The sequence below is a fragment of the Paroedura picta genome, chromosome 7, assembly GCF_049243985.1.
Source record: "Paroedura picta isolate Pp20150507F chromosome 7, Ppicta_v3.0, whole genome shotgun sequence".
Taxonomy (NCBI): domain Eukaryota; kingdom Metazoa; phylum Chordata; class Lepidosauria; order Squamata; family Gekkonidae; genus Paroedura; species Paroedura picta.
The window spans coordinates 79101570-79119210 of NC_135375.1; the positions used below are offsets into that span (position 1 = coordinate 79101570).

The 17641-nt window shown below is 42.6% G+C and overlaps 1 protein-coding gene across 5 annotated transcripts in view; it reads right to left on the minus strand.

The window, feature by feature from the left end:
• TTC39B (tetratricopeptide repeat domain 39B) overlaps positions 1-17641 on the minus strand; it is a 78233-nt gene that overhangs the window by 16120 nt on the left and 44472 nt on the right. For 4 of the 5 annotated variants that reach the window (XM_077345106.1, XM_077345105.1, XM_077345108.1 and 1 more), the window contains 8 exons: positions 17240-17304; positions 11412-11489; positions 6319-6424; positions 5899-5964; positions 3390-3498; positions 1283-1350; positions 1124-1183; positions 129-290 (listed from right to left, as the gene is read on the minus strand). In XM_077345106.1, the coding sequence (XP_077201221.1) occupies positions 129-290; positions 1124-1183; positions 1283-1350; positions 3390-3498; positions 5899-5964; positions 6319-6424; positions 11412-11489; positions 17240-17304 (714 nt within the window). The remainder of the gene's footprint in view (positions 1-128; positions 291-1123; positions 1184-1282; positions 1351-3389; positions 3499-5898; positions 5965-6318; positions 6425-11411; positions 11490-17239; positions 17305-17641) is intronic. The other variant, XM_077345107.1, reaches the window with a different exon arrangement.

Sequence of the window (17641 nt, forward strand, 5' to 3'; positions counted from 1 at the left end):
GATTTCGAAATTTCTTGAATAAATTGCTTCTTTTAATCTTCCAGTTACACCTATGCTGCCAAAGTGAGCATTGGCTTTAACATTGAAAGTGCTCTCACCACCATAACGACATCTATTCACCTATTTACCTTTGACCACCTGCTTTCTTTGCAAAGCAGATCTGCATACCGATATGCTTGAAGCCAGTTCTGCTGGAAGGAATAGCACCACATCAGTTCCCAGTAGCAAAGGTGATGGATCTGTTTCCACTCTTGCTGGGCTGCAATACATTCCTGGAATGTCACCTGAGCCTAGAATTCAAAATCACATTACAGACATATCAGTGAATGGTACCTCATTCAAAATTATGACTACTTAAGATAGGTGTTTACAAAGTAACTGAGTAAGTTTATGACTATCAAGAAAGCAGGCAGTGAATTAGAATATGTAATGTCTAAGTAAGATTCAGAGCTAGTAGTGGAGTGGAAAATATTGCCTTCCTCTGATCCATCAGATTAGTCTAGAGGTCCTTAAAAACCAACATTAAGAGAAGGATTTATTAGACCCAATGTGCAAATTGGAAACTGAAACAGATTTTACACATCTGGTACATAACTTGTTTATGAGGTTCAGAGTATATGAACAATATTCTCAGAACATTTTGATGCTTTGGATAGTGTGAATTTCTGACACCTGAGACTAATTTGAATGAATGGAAGCAAAATTAAGAGACGGTTGATGCAGTATACATCTCTAGTTGATGATATTAAGTAGAGAGGAAGGAAGGAGCAGAAAATACCGAAGCCCATGACATTCTTACTTGCTCCTGCATCCAAGGGAGCTCTCCCCCCTTCTGCTCCTAGGAGGGGAGTCAGAGAACCTTCATAAACTACATGAGATCAGAACATGTGGCAAAAATTGGCCAAAGTCATACAAACACCCTTATTAGTCACAAAGGTCATTATGTTAGTAGAATAGTACATTTGGAATCAATCTATATTTTTCATAGTCACACTAGAAGCTATTGACTTCCATTGGTAGAACCATGACTTTTTGAACTAATGTGGATGGTAGAAACAAGCTCTTAAAAAGTTCCTCCAAGTTACAGCAGCATTAAATTGGATTATAAGGGGACAGCTGTTACCTTTTCAAAGTTTCCTTTTACGCTATCTATTCTGGCATCATAAAACAGAATGAGGGCACCCTGGACAAAAAGAAAATGACAAATTATCACATTTTAGTAATAGTAAAATCATTAGTTTACAAAATGCCAATCCCCCCCCCCCCAAAAAAAAACCCTTACTTTTGGAAATTTCTGGAGATAGGGCTGAAGGAGGGCCTCTGCTTCTAAGAGGTTGGATTCTCCTGTTCCTATAAACATAAAAAAGTGTCTGAGTACTGACAATATATCAGCCGATTAATCTACTAACAGTGCCGTCTTAAGAAATCATACATCCTTCTAATTCCACTGAAGTCAATGAGCCTAGAAGGGTGTAACTCTGTTGAGGATTGCAAATATTTTTTTGTAGTTTTACTGGAAAACTATTCCATCTCATTGCATATCTTTAACTGCCCAGTGAGCGGTAACATATTTTGCTAAGGCTGTTGTGGGCAGAGAGTGGCCGGGCCCTCACCTGGACACGCCATGGCAACCAGAGAGTTCTAGCCACCCCCCCCCCAGGGTGTGTCAACCACAATATGGTAAGCTGAGGGCTCCGTGGGGGGGAGGGGCCCGGGGATGGCTTCTCTGGGCCCGTGGAGCACACCCACTGCCTCCCTGGGGTGCTGGGTGTGCTGGGCACTGGGGGGGGGGGCTTTCAAAGCCCGTTCTTATGAACGGGCTTTGAAACCTAGTATATATATAATCAATTTTCAGTGAAATTCAAAGCAAAACATAATAAACTTGTCAACAGGTTGTTCTATAAGTGAACATACTTGCAACCAGAGTAGAACAAAACTGTACCCTTGCAATTTGATTCTTGAATTAAATTTAAAACTTGAAGAAAAAATCCATGTTCAAGATTCTTAGGTATGACATCCTATACAATTTTTAACTGGTACAGAAAGAACTGGTACAGACAGGCTCACCTCAAGCACCACTCAGACACTAGAAGTCAGTCTTGACAATATCTGCTCCTTTCCTCCATGCAGCCCAGTCCTTTCTAGCTCAGATTTGCTTCTCCCGCCTTTGCATTGTTAGCCTAAATAGAACTGCATCCTTCTATAAGTTCACTGACTGCAGTGGATTTAGAAGAGCTATAGCTAAAAGGTAAAGGTATCCCCTGTGCAAGCACCGAGTCATATCTGACCCTTGTGGTGACGCCCTCTAGCGTTTTCATGGCAGACTCAATACGGGGTGGTTTGCCAGTGCCTTCCCCAGTCATTACCGTTTACCCCCCAGCAAGCTGGGTACTCAATTTACCGACCTCGGAAGGATGGAAGGCTGAGTCAACCTTGAGCCGGCTGCTGGGATTGAACTCCCAGCCTCATGGGCAAAGCTTTTAGACAACTGCCTTACCACTCTGCGCCACAAGAGGCTCTTGAGCTATAACTAGAGGCATGCAATTTTAAAAATGCGGGTTTTTTTCAGTTTGAATCTACTGGATTTAAATTTTTTTGTCATTTCCAAAAATTCCTGGATCCCAATACTGTTATGGTATCTGGATCCAGGATTCTCCAGAAATCTCAGTTTTTGGGCAGTCCAATAGACCTAAACCAAAAAATATCAGATTAAAACAATGAGGCCAGCCTGATCTTGGGGTTGGCTTGGCTTCTCCTGCAGAATGATTTGAACTGCTCTGCAGGAGAAGCCAGACCCAGGATCTGTGTGCTGCTGGGAGCAATCTCCACATGATGCACAGATCCCAACAGGGATGATTTTTTCTGTTTAAACTGGGCTGCTCCTCCAGCACTGCTGGTCCTTGCGCTGATTTCTGCGGTCCTTCTAAACTTTCTAAAGTGACAGCAATAAAACCCCAACAAACAGCTGACTGACAGGAGCGATCTGTTTTTGCCTCTCAGCTATTGTTTGGCTCTACAAGTAATTTCCAAATATATCAGGGGGGGTGTCGGGTTTTTCCCCTGGGCATTCTTGAAAAAACCCAGGTACATTTGGGATGCCAAAATATGACTAAAAATATTAATGATGTCAAATATATTTTTGACTTGGATAGATCCAAATGCATACCCCTAGTCATAATTATGACTAACACTGCACTGTTAATTGCTTTGAGAACTGGTCAGCGCTGCTGTTAATTCCAGTTAAACCTAACCAGAACTTCTTATAATCCAGGATATGAAGTCCACTTAAAATTGTTTTCATTGCTATTCCAACTACAGCATGAAACTATACATGAACTAAAAATAAGTATAAACTACAAACAAAATACTGTAACCTTTGTGATTCTTACCCAAGATTAATGAAACGTAGGTGTGATATAACAGCAGAACGAAACTACACAGTATGGCCCGCAGACTGGCACCAGAAGCCCCTTCTCGTAATTGTTGGAGGCCCAACTCCTATCAGCAATAACATAATTGTACAGGATGAAACAGCATTATCTCTAATTTCTAGTAGCACTAACAATTTCAAATAGTAGGAAAAGGAAGACTGAAAAGGGGGAATGGTTAGCTGGAGATTCCAAAGGTACAACAGCCTAAAGAACTGTATTATAAATTACACTGCTATATCCTTTCTTCAAAGACTTCAGAGTTAGAAAACAAAGTTTGAATCCTTTGAGTGGCACCTCTAAGACTAATGAAGTTTTATTCAAGGTACTAGTAAATAAGCCCGCTGCAGTTAGGAAATCAGCGGGTGCTAGAAAGGTCGTGCGGGGGGAGGGAAGACAGTGTGTGGGAAGGTGGTGTGCGGGCGTAGTGGCAGGGTGTGGGGAGGCACATGGCGGACTTACCGCTATGTAGTGAACGTCTCCAGGGAAGCCAGTGGGGCAAATAGACAGCAGATGGCAGGGTCACAGGTGTGCTTTACGTGGGGGGAGGGACATTGCCATGTCACTGGACTCTGCACTGCTGGCTTACCTGGCCTTCAGAGTCAGGGCCACGACGCACCTGGCGGGGCTCCAGCGACAACTGGCTGGCGGCATCGCAGCTTGTGTGTCGGCGGCTGGGTGCTCCAGCTCTGGAGTGTGATTTGTGGCTGCAGCCACAGCGGCTCTCCACCTCCTCCTCTGCCCTTAGAAGGCAGGGATTGTGTGGGCATGAGGTGCCAAATGCACCTCGAATCCGGCTTGAGGAGGTGGGCTCTATAGGGTCCGGGTTAAGCCGTGTGTTGCTGGGCAGGTGTGGCCGCTAGTGGGTGAGTCGGGCTGGTGGTGAAGCAAGTAAAGCAGAGGAGTGGAGTGGCGGGAGCCAGGCTGCGTCTGTTGGCAAGGGTGGCCATGCAGCTCACAGCTGGCTTTTGAAGGCGGGCACTCCAGGGGCCAGGCCAATCTGGTTGTGCCCATTGGCCCATGTGGGCAGAAGTGCAGGCCAGACACCAGATGTGTCCCACACAGCACTCCACCCACAGGGTGCTTTCCCAAATATTAGGAAGATCTTTATGGTAAGGATTAGGTTTTGTTTGCGCGCACATTTCCTCAGGTATAATGAAATGGGAGTCACCAGTTCATGCTTCTAGTTAAAGTGTGAGCAATAAACTAATATACAGCACAATGAAAATGCTTAACAGATTCCAGAATCAAAAAGGAATAACAAGCTTAGTTTATAAAGTTACCATTTGTTTGGGTAGAATTCCAGTGGATAATATAGCAAAGGAAATAAAAACATCAAAATGGGAAAGTAATGGGCAGATGTATCTTTAAGTGTGGGATGCTGATAGCAATTAGCTGAGACCCTGCCATTATGCTTCTCTCTAGCATGGATGTGACATTACAGCTTCTTCTTCCCTGAAGTGGGTCAAATGGCTGTGCAGAAACATTCCCCTTGTCTTTAGACCACAGAAAGACATATTGATCTACTGTTCGAAATTACATTAATTATACTATTCAGTACATTCATTACAATCTACTATTCAAATATATTATTTAATATCCTTACAATTTGTTCAATAAATATTTGTGAAAAGCCCCTGTAGGCGGGCCACTGTCCTGGATGACCGAACACAGCTTCCACCCACATGGGCCAAGCTGGGTGCGACCAAATTGGGCCAGCCCCTGGAGCACCCGCCTCCTTGCACTAGCTTTGAACTGCATGGCCAGCTTTGCCGCTGGACTCTGCCTGGCCATCGATGATGCCGCTGCTCCACTGCCAAGCCTTGCCCGTTGCACCACCGCGCTGCCCAGCTCCCGCTGCGATGTGCATGCCTCTGCAAAGAGTGCCCATCTCCCAGAGCCGCCTGCTCAGCAAGCGGCAAGACTCGCACCCAGATGCTGCCTCTGCTCTGGTCATACCGCTGCTTTGCCACCCAGCCGTTCCCACCAGCCTGCCATGCATCCCACCACCCGCACTGTCCTGCTCACCTCCACGCCCATTGCCCCATGCTCCTCCTTCTCATGGCACTTGCATGCTGCTACGCCTACCAGCCTTCCCCTTGCCCTGGCCGCCAGCGCTCTGAGTGGCTCCAGCACCACGTGCTTCGCTGCCTGCCTCTGGATGCCACGCCCCAACCGCGCTCCCCCACTCAAGATAGGCTGCCAGTGCTCCCCCTCCTCCCGGCTACTCTGCTGGAGCCCGCTGCATTCCTGTATGCAACAGGCTTTCAGGCTAGTTATTATATATTTTAATAGTAAAAAAATTGTGATGCAGCACAATGAATAGTATATAATGTAGTATAATTTGAAATGGAACAGCAACAATAATGGATACAGGGACCAAAAATAACTTTAATATAAGTGATTAAGGTATATAAAATTAGTGCTTTCTACTCAAAGGACCAGTAATCACGTAAATCAAATAATATACCCTGTTGCCTGAAAACCCAATAAATTCCAGAAGCCGGAGGATTCTTCCAGGTAAAAGGGACAACATCTGTAACAAAGGAGAAACAAATCATCCATCATTTTTGAAGCCTTCAAAATACAATACCAAACAAAGGAAAACCCATGCAGGATTTTTAAAAACTCGCAAATACTTTCAGTATTACTTTCAAATACCTAGTACTGTTTTCAGTTCATTTGAAAACAATAACACATATGTCAGTGAACACGCCCACAGAAATTCCAAATTATTCTACATTTTAAGATTAAGGAATTGTAGCACTACAACTTTGTTCCACAAAATTACAGCTACAAATCAAGTTTACTTTAAAAAGAACAGCACTATATTTTATGTTGCAAATAGTATGTCATAGCTGGCTTATAGTTTGGAGTCAAAGACACATACCAAATTGAATGCTCCTATTCCTAGCTGCACACCCCCTTCAAACTGGTAGTAGGTTTCATTTGTGCTTTTGCTATCTTGGGTCATCTGTAGAACTTGATGACATTCTCTTGGGATTTGAAAAAAGAGAGAAAGTAATGATGGGGGGGAATCTTTAAAGCAATATAAGAAATTATAATAAAAGATAAGATAGAACCATCACTCTCATTAGCTCTCCTTAATTTATTTTTGAATCATAACGTGTGCTGTAAACAAAAAAACTTTGGTTAATTTTATGATGGTAGCTGCCAGAATGGTTATTGCTAACAACTGGAAAAATGCTTAAAATTTGGTGATAGATAAATGGTGGAACTAAATCAACTTATGATACTAGAAAAAATAACTTAGAGTAATTCAAGGACCTTGTCAAAGTAATTAATTTGATTCAGTCTGGAATAATGTAGTAAAATACAATAGTAAAATACAATAAGAATTCTTCAGATAGCAATGTATGGGAGTTAATATGTTAATTTGTGTATTTAGTTAATTGTTTTGTGTGTGTTTTCCCCCCCAAAGTATTGGTGTTGGCATTGTAATTTTTCCTTTTTGTCTAATAAAAAATACTAAAAAAGAAAGTAACGATGGGAAGCACATCAGTAAAATATACACTGATGTAGAAATTCTAAAACTGCATCTGTATCACTATAAATTGCACACAATTATTTTGGCATCTCCACCATTCATCACGTAATACCTTAGCCTAATCTAACTAGTGATTTCTTGCACTACGTTCTTATTACAGTAAATGTTCTGTTATCTGGCTTTTGGTTAGTTTGAATGCTCAGTTAACCAGCACTGTTGAGGGGGCGAGATCCCCATTTCCCCAGCCACCATACCCCTGAGACTGGAGGGATCATGCACAGCTGGCCCACTTCTCTGGCTGCTGCACTGGATGGCTAACATGGGGGGGGGGGGGCTGACAGCCATTTAGTGCAATCTAGCTGTGAAAGTATTTTAACAAGTTACTCCCTCCAGCTCAGATTCATTCAATCTTTAATCTTTTATTTACTTCAACATATTTCTTCAAACTTCAAGATGCAGAACCTAAGGATTAAAGTAGGAATGCTCCTCCCCATTTCCCTGATGACAAAGGGGGGGGGAGTATTCAAGTCTCATGGGAATATACACCTCTGCAGCCAGGACAAGTAGGGACAATGTATGGGAAAACCATGCAGATGTGTTGCAACATAAAGTAACAGAGGCGCCTTTCAAAACTAGTCCTTTGCTGAAAAAGTCAAAAAATTATAAACAACATTTAAAGAATATAAACATAAAATTTTAAAAAGTCATTTTAAAGAGGGATTTAGAAAGGCATGTTAAAAAGCCATCAGACCTCTGTATATGAAAACATTTTTAAAATGATTTCTGGTACGCAAAGAATGAATTTTGAAGTGGTTTCTAACGGTTTTGTTTCTATTGCATGTATCCTAAAAAAGAACAAAAAAAACTTTTTCAAAACCAGCTTTTTGTATGAGAAAAATGGAAAACAATTTTCTATAGGTTGTTTTGTTTCTTTCACAACACACAGACATGAACTTCATGGTCGCAGAGGTATACAGCTATGGAACGTTTTAGGCAATGTCTTCCCCAGAGTCTGTGGTCTACTAAGACACCTTGGAAAAATTTAACAAAACACAAATTGTAAAATTCTCAGGATTTTCAATGGATCACACAAAGGGTGAGTTTTAACACAAAAAATAGTTCCCTAATAATGATTTCACCATAATGTTAGTTATAATTTATTTGAATCCACTGGAAAATTCCAGTAAAGACAGAAAATACTGAAATATTAATAGCTGCCTAGTTTATTCTTCCTGAGTTGCGATAAAATGTCAATGGGATGTTATTTATTTATTCAGAAATGTTAGTCTTTCTCAAAAAATGTACTTAAAGTGATTTACAAGAATATCAAGTAGAGAAATTAAAACAACATATTTTTAACGTCCACAGGGTTTTTAAAAGTCAGCAAGAGATCCCACAGAAAAAGCAAAGGTTCATGCAGCAGAATTTAAGTTCCTCATTGCAATTAAACGCAGAATAATAAAAGATACACCAAAATAAAAGAAACTTCAATCACACAGAAAATATTAAAAGCTGAATAAATTTCTAAAAGATCCCTAAAATCAACCGTGAACAACAATAATTATTAACTAATCAAGGATGTATGGAAGAGAGAGGTTTTATGATTTCATCAGAAGGCCAACAATGAAAGTGACAGATATACAGTACTTCTATGGAGAGAAACTTTCAGAACTTGGTAATCACACATGAAAAATGCTTCATGAGTGCTTACCTGCCTCACCTTTAAGGAGGTGGCCTTTTGTATTTAGGACACACCTGGCTAATAATAACATCTGGGCAGGTTCATATAGCCATAATTAGTTCTTCTGGTACTTTAGATTCAAATTGTGTAGGGCTTTAAAAGGTAGTAGAAGAAGAGTTGGTTTTTATATGCCACTTTTCTCTACCAGGAGTTGAAAGTGGCTTACATTCACCTTCCCTTTCCTCTCTCCACAACAGACACCCTGTGAGGGAGGTGAGGCTGAGAGAGCCCTGATATTACTGCTTGGTCAGAACAGCTTTATCAGTGCTGTGATGAGCCCAAGGTCACCCAGCTGGTTGCATGTGGGTGCATGGGGAAAAACCCAGCTTGCCAGATTAGAAGCTGATGCTCCTAACCACTACACCAAGCTGGCTCCAGGTAGTTACTATATTAAGGTGACCAGATTTTAACATTGGTAAAGCGGAACACCATTGACCGGGGGGGGGGGGGTGTCTTGATTAAAGATTTGGTCTATATAGAGCAACAAAATTTTTCATAGAACGCAAAAATCGTATTATAATATATATATTTTTAATTTTAACATAAGTACAATTTGCCAGGTGCCCCCAGATGTCCCTCCAAAAGTGGGACAATCTGGTCACCTTATACTATATTAGGTAAAATTCTAGCGGTAAAATTCTATTTGAGCCATTAGGTAAAATTCTAGCGGTTCCTTTGCTCTTTATTTCATCACTAGTAATCAAGCCTGCTGTAAAAAAATACAGCGGGCGCTAGGCAAGGGAGCCCCCGGCAGTCGCGCAGAGCGCGGCTGCCGGGGGTTCCCTTGGCCGGCGGCCTGACGCGTTGGAGGCGCTTTGCGCATTCCGACGTATCAGGCCGCCGGCAAGGGAGCAACCGTGAGCCGTGCTCTGCGCAACTCGCACTTGCTTCCTTGTCAGCAGGGCGGGAATCGGCTTTGCGCCTGTCGATTGGCCCGGCCGATGGTCTGTCCGGAGGAAGGGGCCAATCGCCACCCTTCCTCATCCCGGACAGAGCCTGCCCTAACTCCTCCCACAAAGCCCTTATGGCTTTATTTAGTCCGCAGCGCCCGCGGCGCCGTGGGCTGTGTTAAGATTAAGATAACCTCATGCCTTCATGAGGTCAGTACAGCTGTGGAACTATTTCATGTGGAGGATTGCTTACTTGAAGGGACACTTCAGTTTCCAGGGAAGTTGAACCAAACAGAACTCTATTTTCCCCTAGTGGTACCAGCTTCAAAAAAAGATATGTGAAGAAACAAGGTTGGAAAAATAATATTTCTGAAATCTGGTAACCTGGGACCTTTGCCAGCTAGGTAAATACTTCACCTGGGTAAACCAGAAAGGAAGCATTAGCTTTTTAATCACACATAATAATGGCAACAAAACCCATAATGTATATACAAAAAAAAAAAGAAAATTAAAAAAGAATTGAGTCATTTCTGTTTGAGCACACAGATGTGAGGAAACATTTTAATTTATTTTTCTTTGTCTGAAGCAGGGACAATGTAATATAAAGATGGCCCAGTACTTGAAGGATACCAAGACTGAATTACTTGAGCAAACAAAGACTTGAGCATGAAAATCTGAGGGCGCAGGAACTGCGAGTTCTCCTGATCTTATACACACCAGTCAGTCAGAATAGGACAAGGCAAGAGATGAGGAAAATCCACAGAGGAGTCTAGCGCTATAAGCATAGAGAACAATCTAAGGCCCAGAGAAAGGTACACAAGTCCCACAAGTAGCATATATGAAGAAGAGTGAAATAGACTGCAGGAGAAGGAACAGCAACATGCCTTAGAAATTCAGGGCCTTTTCGCACAGGGATCTTTGTTGCAAATTGTTTGCGGAATGAAAAATCGCCATTTAAAATAGTGGAATTCGTCGTTATGCATACCTGCCTTTGTAGTGGAATCAGTTGCGTTTTTTAGCGTTTCCCACAGGCTTCCGGTCTCGGCAGAAATCGCTAGAAAGGAAGCGCTATTGCCAAGCTCGTCCCGCCCCTGGCCGTCAAGCAGCCAATGGGCAGCCGTTAGCATGCTCCCAAACAGCCCCTTTCCCTTTAAGAAAGGTTTTTTTAAAAAAAAAAACGACCCATAGCAACGAATCTAGGTAGATTCGTTGCTACGGAGAGACCCATCCAGCTGCCTAATGTGAGCTGTCGTTTGATTGTATGATCGTTTGCACGCTGCCTCGAGTGATAAAAAAAAAATCCCCCCCCCTCTCACGGGCCCGATTTTCGGCTGAATTTATTTGTAAAAAATAAAGGGACTTTATTTCAGCAAACGGGCTTTTCAGTGGTTTGTGCTTAGTGACTAAAGGTGAAGGACTGAAGCCAGGGAAGCCTCTAAACAGAAAGAGGCTCGCCGGTGCGTTTATCCCCGCTCGCTCGGAGAAAAAAAAATGGCGATCGCTTCGCCGGAAGTTTGGAGGAGAGAGCCAGGGGGAGGGACTTTGAAGAACCAGCAACAATGGTAACGCACAGGTCTTTAGCGCTACTGTTGCAGATTGGTTGCAGGAGTGTATCGCTATCCGGAGGGTGAATCCACTTTTCTGGATTCCCCTGAAAGCGCCACAACGAAGCGCTTTTTGCTGATTGGTTTCAGGATTGTTGCAGATTGTCTACGACGTCGTGGGTTATGGCAAATTAGTAGCGTTTCCAAATAGCAACCATTCTGCTACTTTGAAGCCGTGCGAAATGGCCCTCAGAGTTTGCTGACAGAGCTAAAAGAAGAGTTATTTTCTAAAGACCACACCTTATTTCTCTGCAGTCTTCCTTAGTACCATGGAGAGAAGCAGCTCCAATATATCCACGTTTCAGCAGTGAGCAAGCCCTGAAATCCAGATAAGTAATTATCTAAATGTCTTTGATTCTCCAGGCCCTGCGAATGAATATCAGTGGCAAAGGTGGAAATGCCTAGAGAAAATGACATCAGTTGCCTCAAAATCTTCTTGTGGTGTAGTTGGTCCTGCTGATGACCAAGGTTGAGGAAAAAAGGATTTGTCAAGGGAATTATGCTGGGCAAGGGAAGATAAAGGGTATCAGTCCTTTCCAGATCACTAAGGTAGCTGTGAACTTCTTGCAAAATTCTGTATAACTCTGAGCATTCTCATCAGGAATGAGGCAAGGGGGAAATCTGAGTCTTATATACTTCTCTCTTGCGCACTGTATTGTGGAGTGCTGCAGAGGGTGATACTATCCCCCATGCTTTTTAACATGTATATGCACCATCTGCCACTGCTGGTCCAGAGTTTTGGACTGGGTTGTCATCAGTATGTGGATGACACCCAGTTCTATCTCCTGATGGATGGATAAAATGGCTATATTCTCCCCCGGAAACATCTTCCAGTTGTTTGGAAGCTGTTTCTGGATGGCTCAGGAAGAGTCACCTGAAACGCAATCCCTCCAAGACAGAAGTCCTCTGGTTGGGTGGAAGGGAACAGGAGCAGGAAGCATGTCTCCCCTGCCTGGATGGGGTGGTTTACAGCTATGCATGCACCCAGGAGTTTGGGGGTGATCTGCAATGCCTCCTTATCCATGGAGACTCAGGTCACAAAAGTAGCCCAAGCGGTATTTTTCCATCTGCTCCAGGCTAGGCTAGCACCCTAACCTGTCCTCGGCCACCTGGCCACGGTGATCCATGCAATGGTCATTTCCAGATTAGACTTCTGTAATTCGCTCTATGCTGGCCTTCCCTTGTCTCTGACCCAGAAATTGCAGCTGGTGCAAAATGCAGCTGCTAGAGTCCTCACAAGGTCATCTTAGAAGTCCCATGTCTCGCCTATGCTGAGGCAGCTGCATCGGTTGCTAATTGGCTTCCGGATCAGGCTCAAGGTTTTGGTTCTTACGTTTAAGGTCATCTGCGGCCTATCTGAGGGACCACTGTCTCCTTATGCCCCTCACAGGGCTCTCCGCTCTGTGGGCAGAATCTGCTGGTTGTCCCCGGTCCCTGGGAGGTGTGCCTGGACTCAACCAGGGCCAGGGCCTTCTCGGTCCTGGCCTGAACCTTGTGGAATGAGCTCCCAGAAGAGCTAATGGCCCTGACGGAATTGTCAACATTTAGCAGGGTCTGTAAAAGAGATCTTTGGCCAGGCCAGGAAGAGTCCTCCCTTCCTGCACGAGCCTATAGAAATATGCTGGGCCAGATACTCTCTGAAGCTGCCTCCTGGAGGGTTGACAGCTGTTGCATGTGAAGTTTGGGGGGAATGGGAAAAGAGTGGGTATCCTGCAGATAGTGATTTTACCACCATCTGGGTTGGTCTTTGTTGTGGGTATTGTTTTTATGTGGGTTTTTAAAAATACTATGTAAACCGTCACGAGCCAGCTGGGTCCAAGAGTGGAAGTTAACAAATACAACTGTAAATAAAACAAATGAGAGTTCTTCATCAGTTTGGCGACACACCTGATCAAGTCTAAAAACATGCAAAGTTCATAGGTGAACTGATGAGGTGCTGATGAGTTGTAAACAATTGTTCAAATGCTACTGATGTAGTTAGTGGGCTCAAGATGAAAAAAACTGCAGGGGTCATTAACCTCAAGAAGAAATCCCCTTGTCAATCCCAATGAATGCATAAACCCCAGTGTTCTTTATATGTATGGGGATGAAATTGAGGCCAAGATTTCTGATGGCACTAATAAAACACTGCAAGCTGAAGTTCTTAAACAAGAATCTTGTACAAAGCAGTCAGTTAACCCTTCTAAATGGCTGCTGTTTCTCATGAGGAGCTATACAAAGAAAAGTGTTTTTTGGTTAAGGATTGTCTGGGGAATTGATTCTGGATCTGACTTCATTCTGAAAAATAACGTGCCTGAAGTTCATGGAGAAACAGATCTGCTATATAGGAATTCTAAATACAAAGGGGCAAACTAGCTTACTAGGACCCATTCTGAACTAATAACTCTTAGGTCACTACTGTATTCTGTTCCACAACTGCAGAACGTTTGGAGAGTATCTGCTTTGGATACTCCCAGGTTCAGTCCATGACATCTACAGTTAGAAGAGAAGGATGAGGTAGTAGATGATGTGAAAGACCTCTGCTGGAAGGCCACTGCCAGGGTAGAAAATACTGACCTTGATAGGTGGGTGGTCTGACTCAGTACAAGGTAGCTTCATGCATTTACAGTGAAGTGAAATATGGCGTACTTTTTTGAAAGCTCCACCTTGCTTTACAGCTGTCATATCAACATTTGTTGTGCTTTACAGTCTTTTAAGGTTTATTTCCTCTCCTTCTAGACAACAACATATTTTAGCAGGATAATAATCTAAGACAACTGCATGCTGAATTTTATTTCCTTAATCTGTTCTAGATTAGAAACATTTGCTTTTTCCCCATCGCAAATAAACTTCTTGTGAAGATTACATTTTCTTCCTGGAAAGGGGAGGGGGGATACTGTGGTGAAATGGCACCTCAAAAGGTCCTTTTAGAATTGTATTTAAAATATTGATACCCTACTTTGTATCTCCATACTTATGAAGGCTAGCAAAGCATTTAGGTGTAACCACATCAAAAAACTATAACAGCTTATCAATAAGATAAAAACAACACACAAGAACAAAGCACATGTCATGTAACCAATGGAACCAAGAGGATGTTAGACAACAAAGGAACAATTACACTCTGGTAAACATTATATTCAGTTCCCCACTGATTTGTTAGATTCAAGGCCCTTATTTCCTGCATGTTATCAATTGGTCAGAAAACTGAATAATCTTTCGCTTGTTCAATATTTCATCTGTTTTGTAAATGAATACCTGCTAAGTAAAAGCTATATTTTCCCCTGTCACTTTCTGGTATTTTGTGCAATTTTACATAAGAACTTCCCACACTATCCAAGGAATTATACAAAACCCTCCAAATCCACACTCATGCCATGGAAGCTCACCTTGGGCCAGCCACATTCTCTCAGCCTAACCTACCTCACAGGGATGTTGTGAGGATAAAATGGAGGAGAAGAGAATGATGTAACCTGCCTTGGGTCCCCACTGGGGAGGAAAGCAGGGCACAAATAAAGGAAATTAATAAAGATTTCCAAGAAAAGCTAGTCACCTAAGAATTTGCATCATGCTTACTGTAAATAGTTGTAAAAGATTAGGAAATAATTGTGGAGGGTTGAAAGTAATGGACAGAAATAAAACAGAGTTAAGTGCAGAGAGATAAGAGGCAAGGAAAAGTAGGGCTTTAATGTTCACAATTAGTCTGAATTGGGACACAGGAGCAAATAGGAAGCAATTACAATTAAAGAGGGATGTTGAAAGAAGTAGATAATTTTGGCAGCCGAATCTAGGTTTGAAATCACAGAGCAGAGGTATCACAACAGAAGGTCAGAGAGGAACCTTCTGCAATAGTTCAGACAGGAGGGACCAGACTGTGAACAAAGATTTTGCTGTTGGGAGGGATAATAAACAAATTTCTGCAATGTTCTATGGTGAGACATGAATAAAACCAAGGCTTCATGTCTGATCCAAGATAATAGTGTCGTCAGTGGATACAGAAAGTATACCCGTAGGAGATGCCTTGAGAGAAGAGAAATTCATATGGGGGCAATTAGCATACAGGTGGCAATAAGACTTGTGGGGTTTGATGAGGCCATCTAGGGACTGAGCACAAAGCTAGTTGGAATGGCAGAAGACCTCTGAGAGATCCCAATGCAACTGAGAATCCAAAGGAAGAATTTCCCCAGAGGAAACATTAACAGAGAGAATAGTGGCACGGAGCCTGATGACATGAATTGAGCAAAACAATCATTAGATTTAAAGGCAGCAAACGCTGAGAAGAATAAAACGTTGAGGCTGATTTGCAAAAGGACAATTTCAATGGACAGCATAGCCAAATGGTAAAAAGCAGGAGTTAAGAGAAAAGCAAAACAATGTCAGTTAGTGATTACGTCAGGAATCTGAAAGCAAAAAGTAGACTGGAAATAGTACTTGGGAAGGAGAATGGTATTTTTTGCTAGTGGAGGGATGATTGTATGTTTGAATGCAATATGATCAGGAAGAAAAAGATAGGTCTATGTTGTAGACATATGAAAATGGAAGGGATTTAGCAGCCAGTAGTTGGGAGAGGACAGATTAACGAAGCACATGGAGTAGTTAAACAATGTTAACAGCTGAATAAATTCAAAGACAGAAAGCACAAGAGAGAAGGTAAAAGTGCAGACAGGAAATAGTGTAGTTGGCCTTAACAGAGTTATCATAACTAAAGTTTGGTTCCCATGATGCCATTCCTTCAGCAAAGCAACAGCTCTGATAGAATGGCTTTTATATTGATGCAGGAAGGCAGTCTGATTTTTGCTTACTACCCCCTCTTCCTGCAGATGATCACTCCCCCCGCATACACTGTTCCTTCAGGCCCAATGACTCAAAAAGCATGACGGGGGGGGGGGGAATGCCATGAGAGGGGCAGGTGGGGAAACTGACTTCCTCTAGTGCAACTTTGCTTGCATTGCTTTGCATCCCATTACACATACACAAGCAGAGCTATTCATAGGCAGTAAATTACTGCTGATTTGGAAATTACTCAACCAATATACAACTACAAGATTCAATTCAAAAGCCTGTATCAGCAAGGTTAATGCAGTACTGGCCATGACGCCAATTGCCTACTCCTCAGAACCTCTCCAGGCTCTGATACACTGAGAGGAGCCAAACCTACCAAAGTTTACTACAACCTTAAAGCTGACAGGCAATGACTGCCAGATAACAACACTAGTCCATAGGCTGTGAACATAAGATAGAAATATCATGCGAGAAGAAACTGGGATTTTTGAAACCAACTTCAACGAAGAAAAAAGGTGCACAGAAGAAGAGCACTTCGATGTCCCTTAGGGGCAAACAAGTACAGGCTAGTCTACAAGCACATTACAAAGTGCTTGTGCAACAGATGCCTTAGACACCTGGCCTTCTCTTATCAACCCCATCTGCTTTTTACCCTTCATTTATTTGCCCATTTTTCTCTGCGTGTTGTTTAAGGTATGTCTTCCACTCCCCTCAAAGAATCACTCCCTTAAACTGGACTCATCCAACAAGTCTATCTTGGGTGACATATAAATGTGCTTTTTATTTTATTCTCAAGTATTTTATTTTTATACTCAAATAACTTTCTGGAACAAGGAAGCATCTCTCACATTCTTTTGAGCACATATCCATGCACAGACTAAGTATGCATACCTCCACCTATTCTCAAAATGTGCTCTTCTGTATTCATTAAATTTCCCCCAGGTTTTTCAGCAGTAGTTCTCAAATTTGTGAAGCAAGATCCATTTCTAAATCTTCTTCTCTTTTGAGACTCACCACCAAAGCACCACAGACTACGGCCTGCCTCAGATGTAGCTGCTACCAGCAAAGGTCCAGGAGGCAGCCAAGAGCAAGCCAAGATCCTAAGAAGGAGCAAAGCTACAAGTCAAAAGAGAGGGTGGGAGAATGCAGCTGTTCCACCCTTTCTCCTGTTGCTGGATGCTGCATCATATGCCTTTCAACCATATCCTGGGACAGAAAAACCTGGCAACAATTTTTTGCTCTTCAGCAAAGGCAGGACATCATTTGTTGCAACACATAGAAATAGCACACATGTCCTGGTGACTTACTTGTATATTTGATAACTTGTTCTAATTTTGAGGCCGCCCTTTATGAAGTTGACCATATTTTCATCCTGGAAAAAAGGACATGGGGGAAAATCAAGCAAAGCTATGTAGCTGCCAAGATCTTACCAAAATAGAATTGAGCAAGATAAGTATAAAAACTGAACAAAACTGAAAATACATTTTGAAAAACAAAATGTATGATCTTATTAATGACATTAATATCAGCATGCATAAGAGCTCTGTGCTCCTCCGCCACCAACCGGCTAATGGTCCCTGGCCCTAAAGAAGTCCGCCTGGTCTTGACCAGGGCCAGAGCATTCTCTGTCCTGGCCCCCACCTGGTGGAATGAGCTTCCAGAAGAGATCAGGGCCCTGACGGAGCTTAAACAGTTCCGCAGGGCCTGCA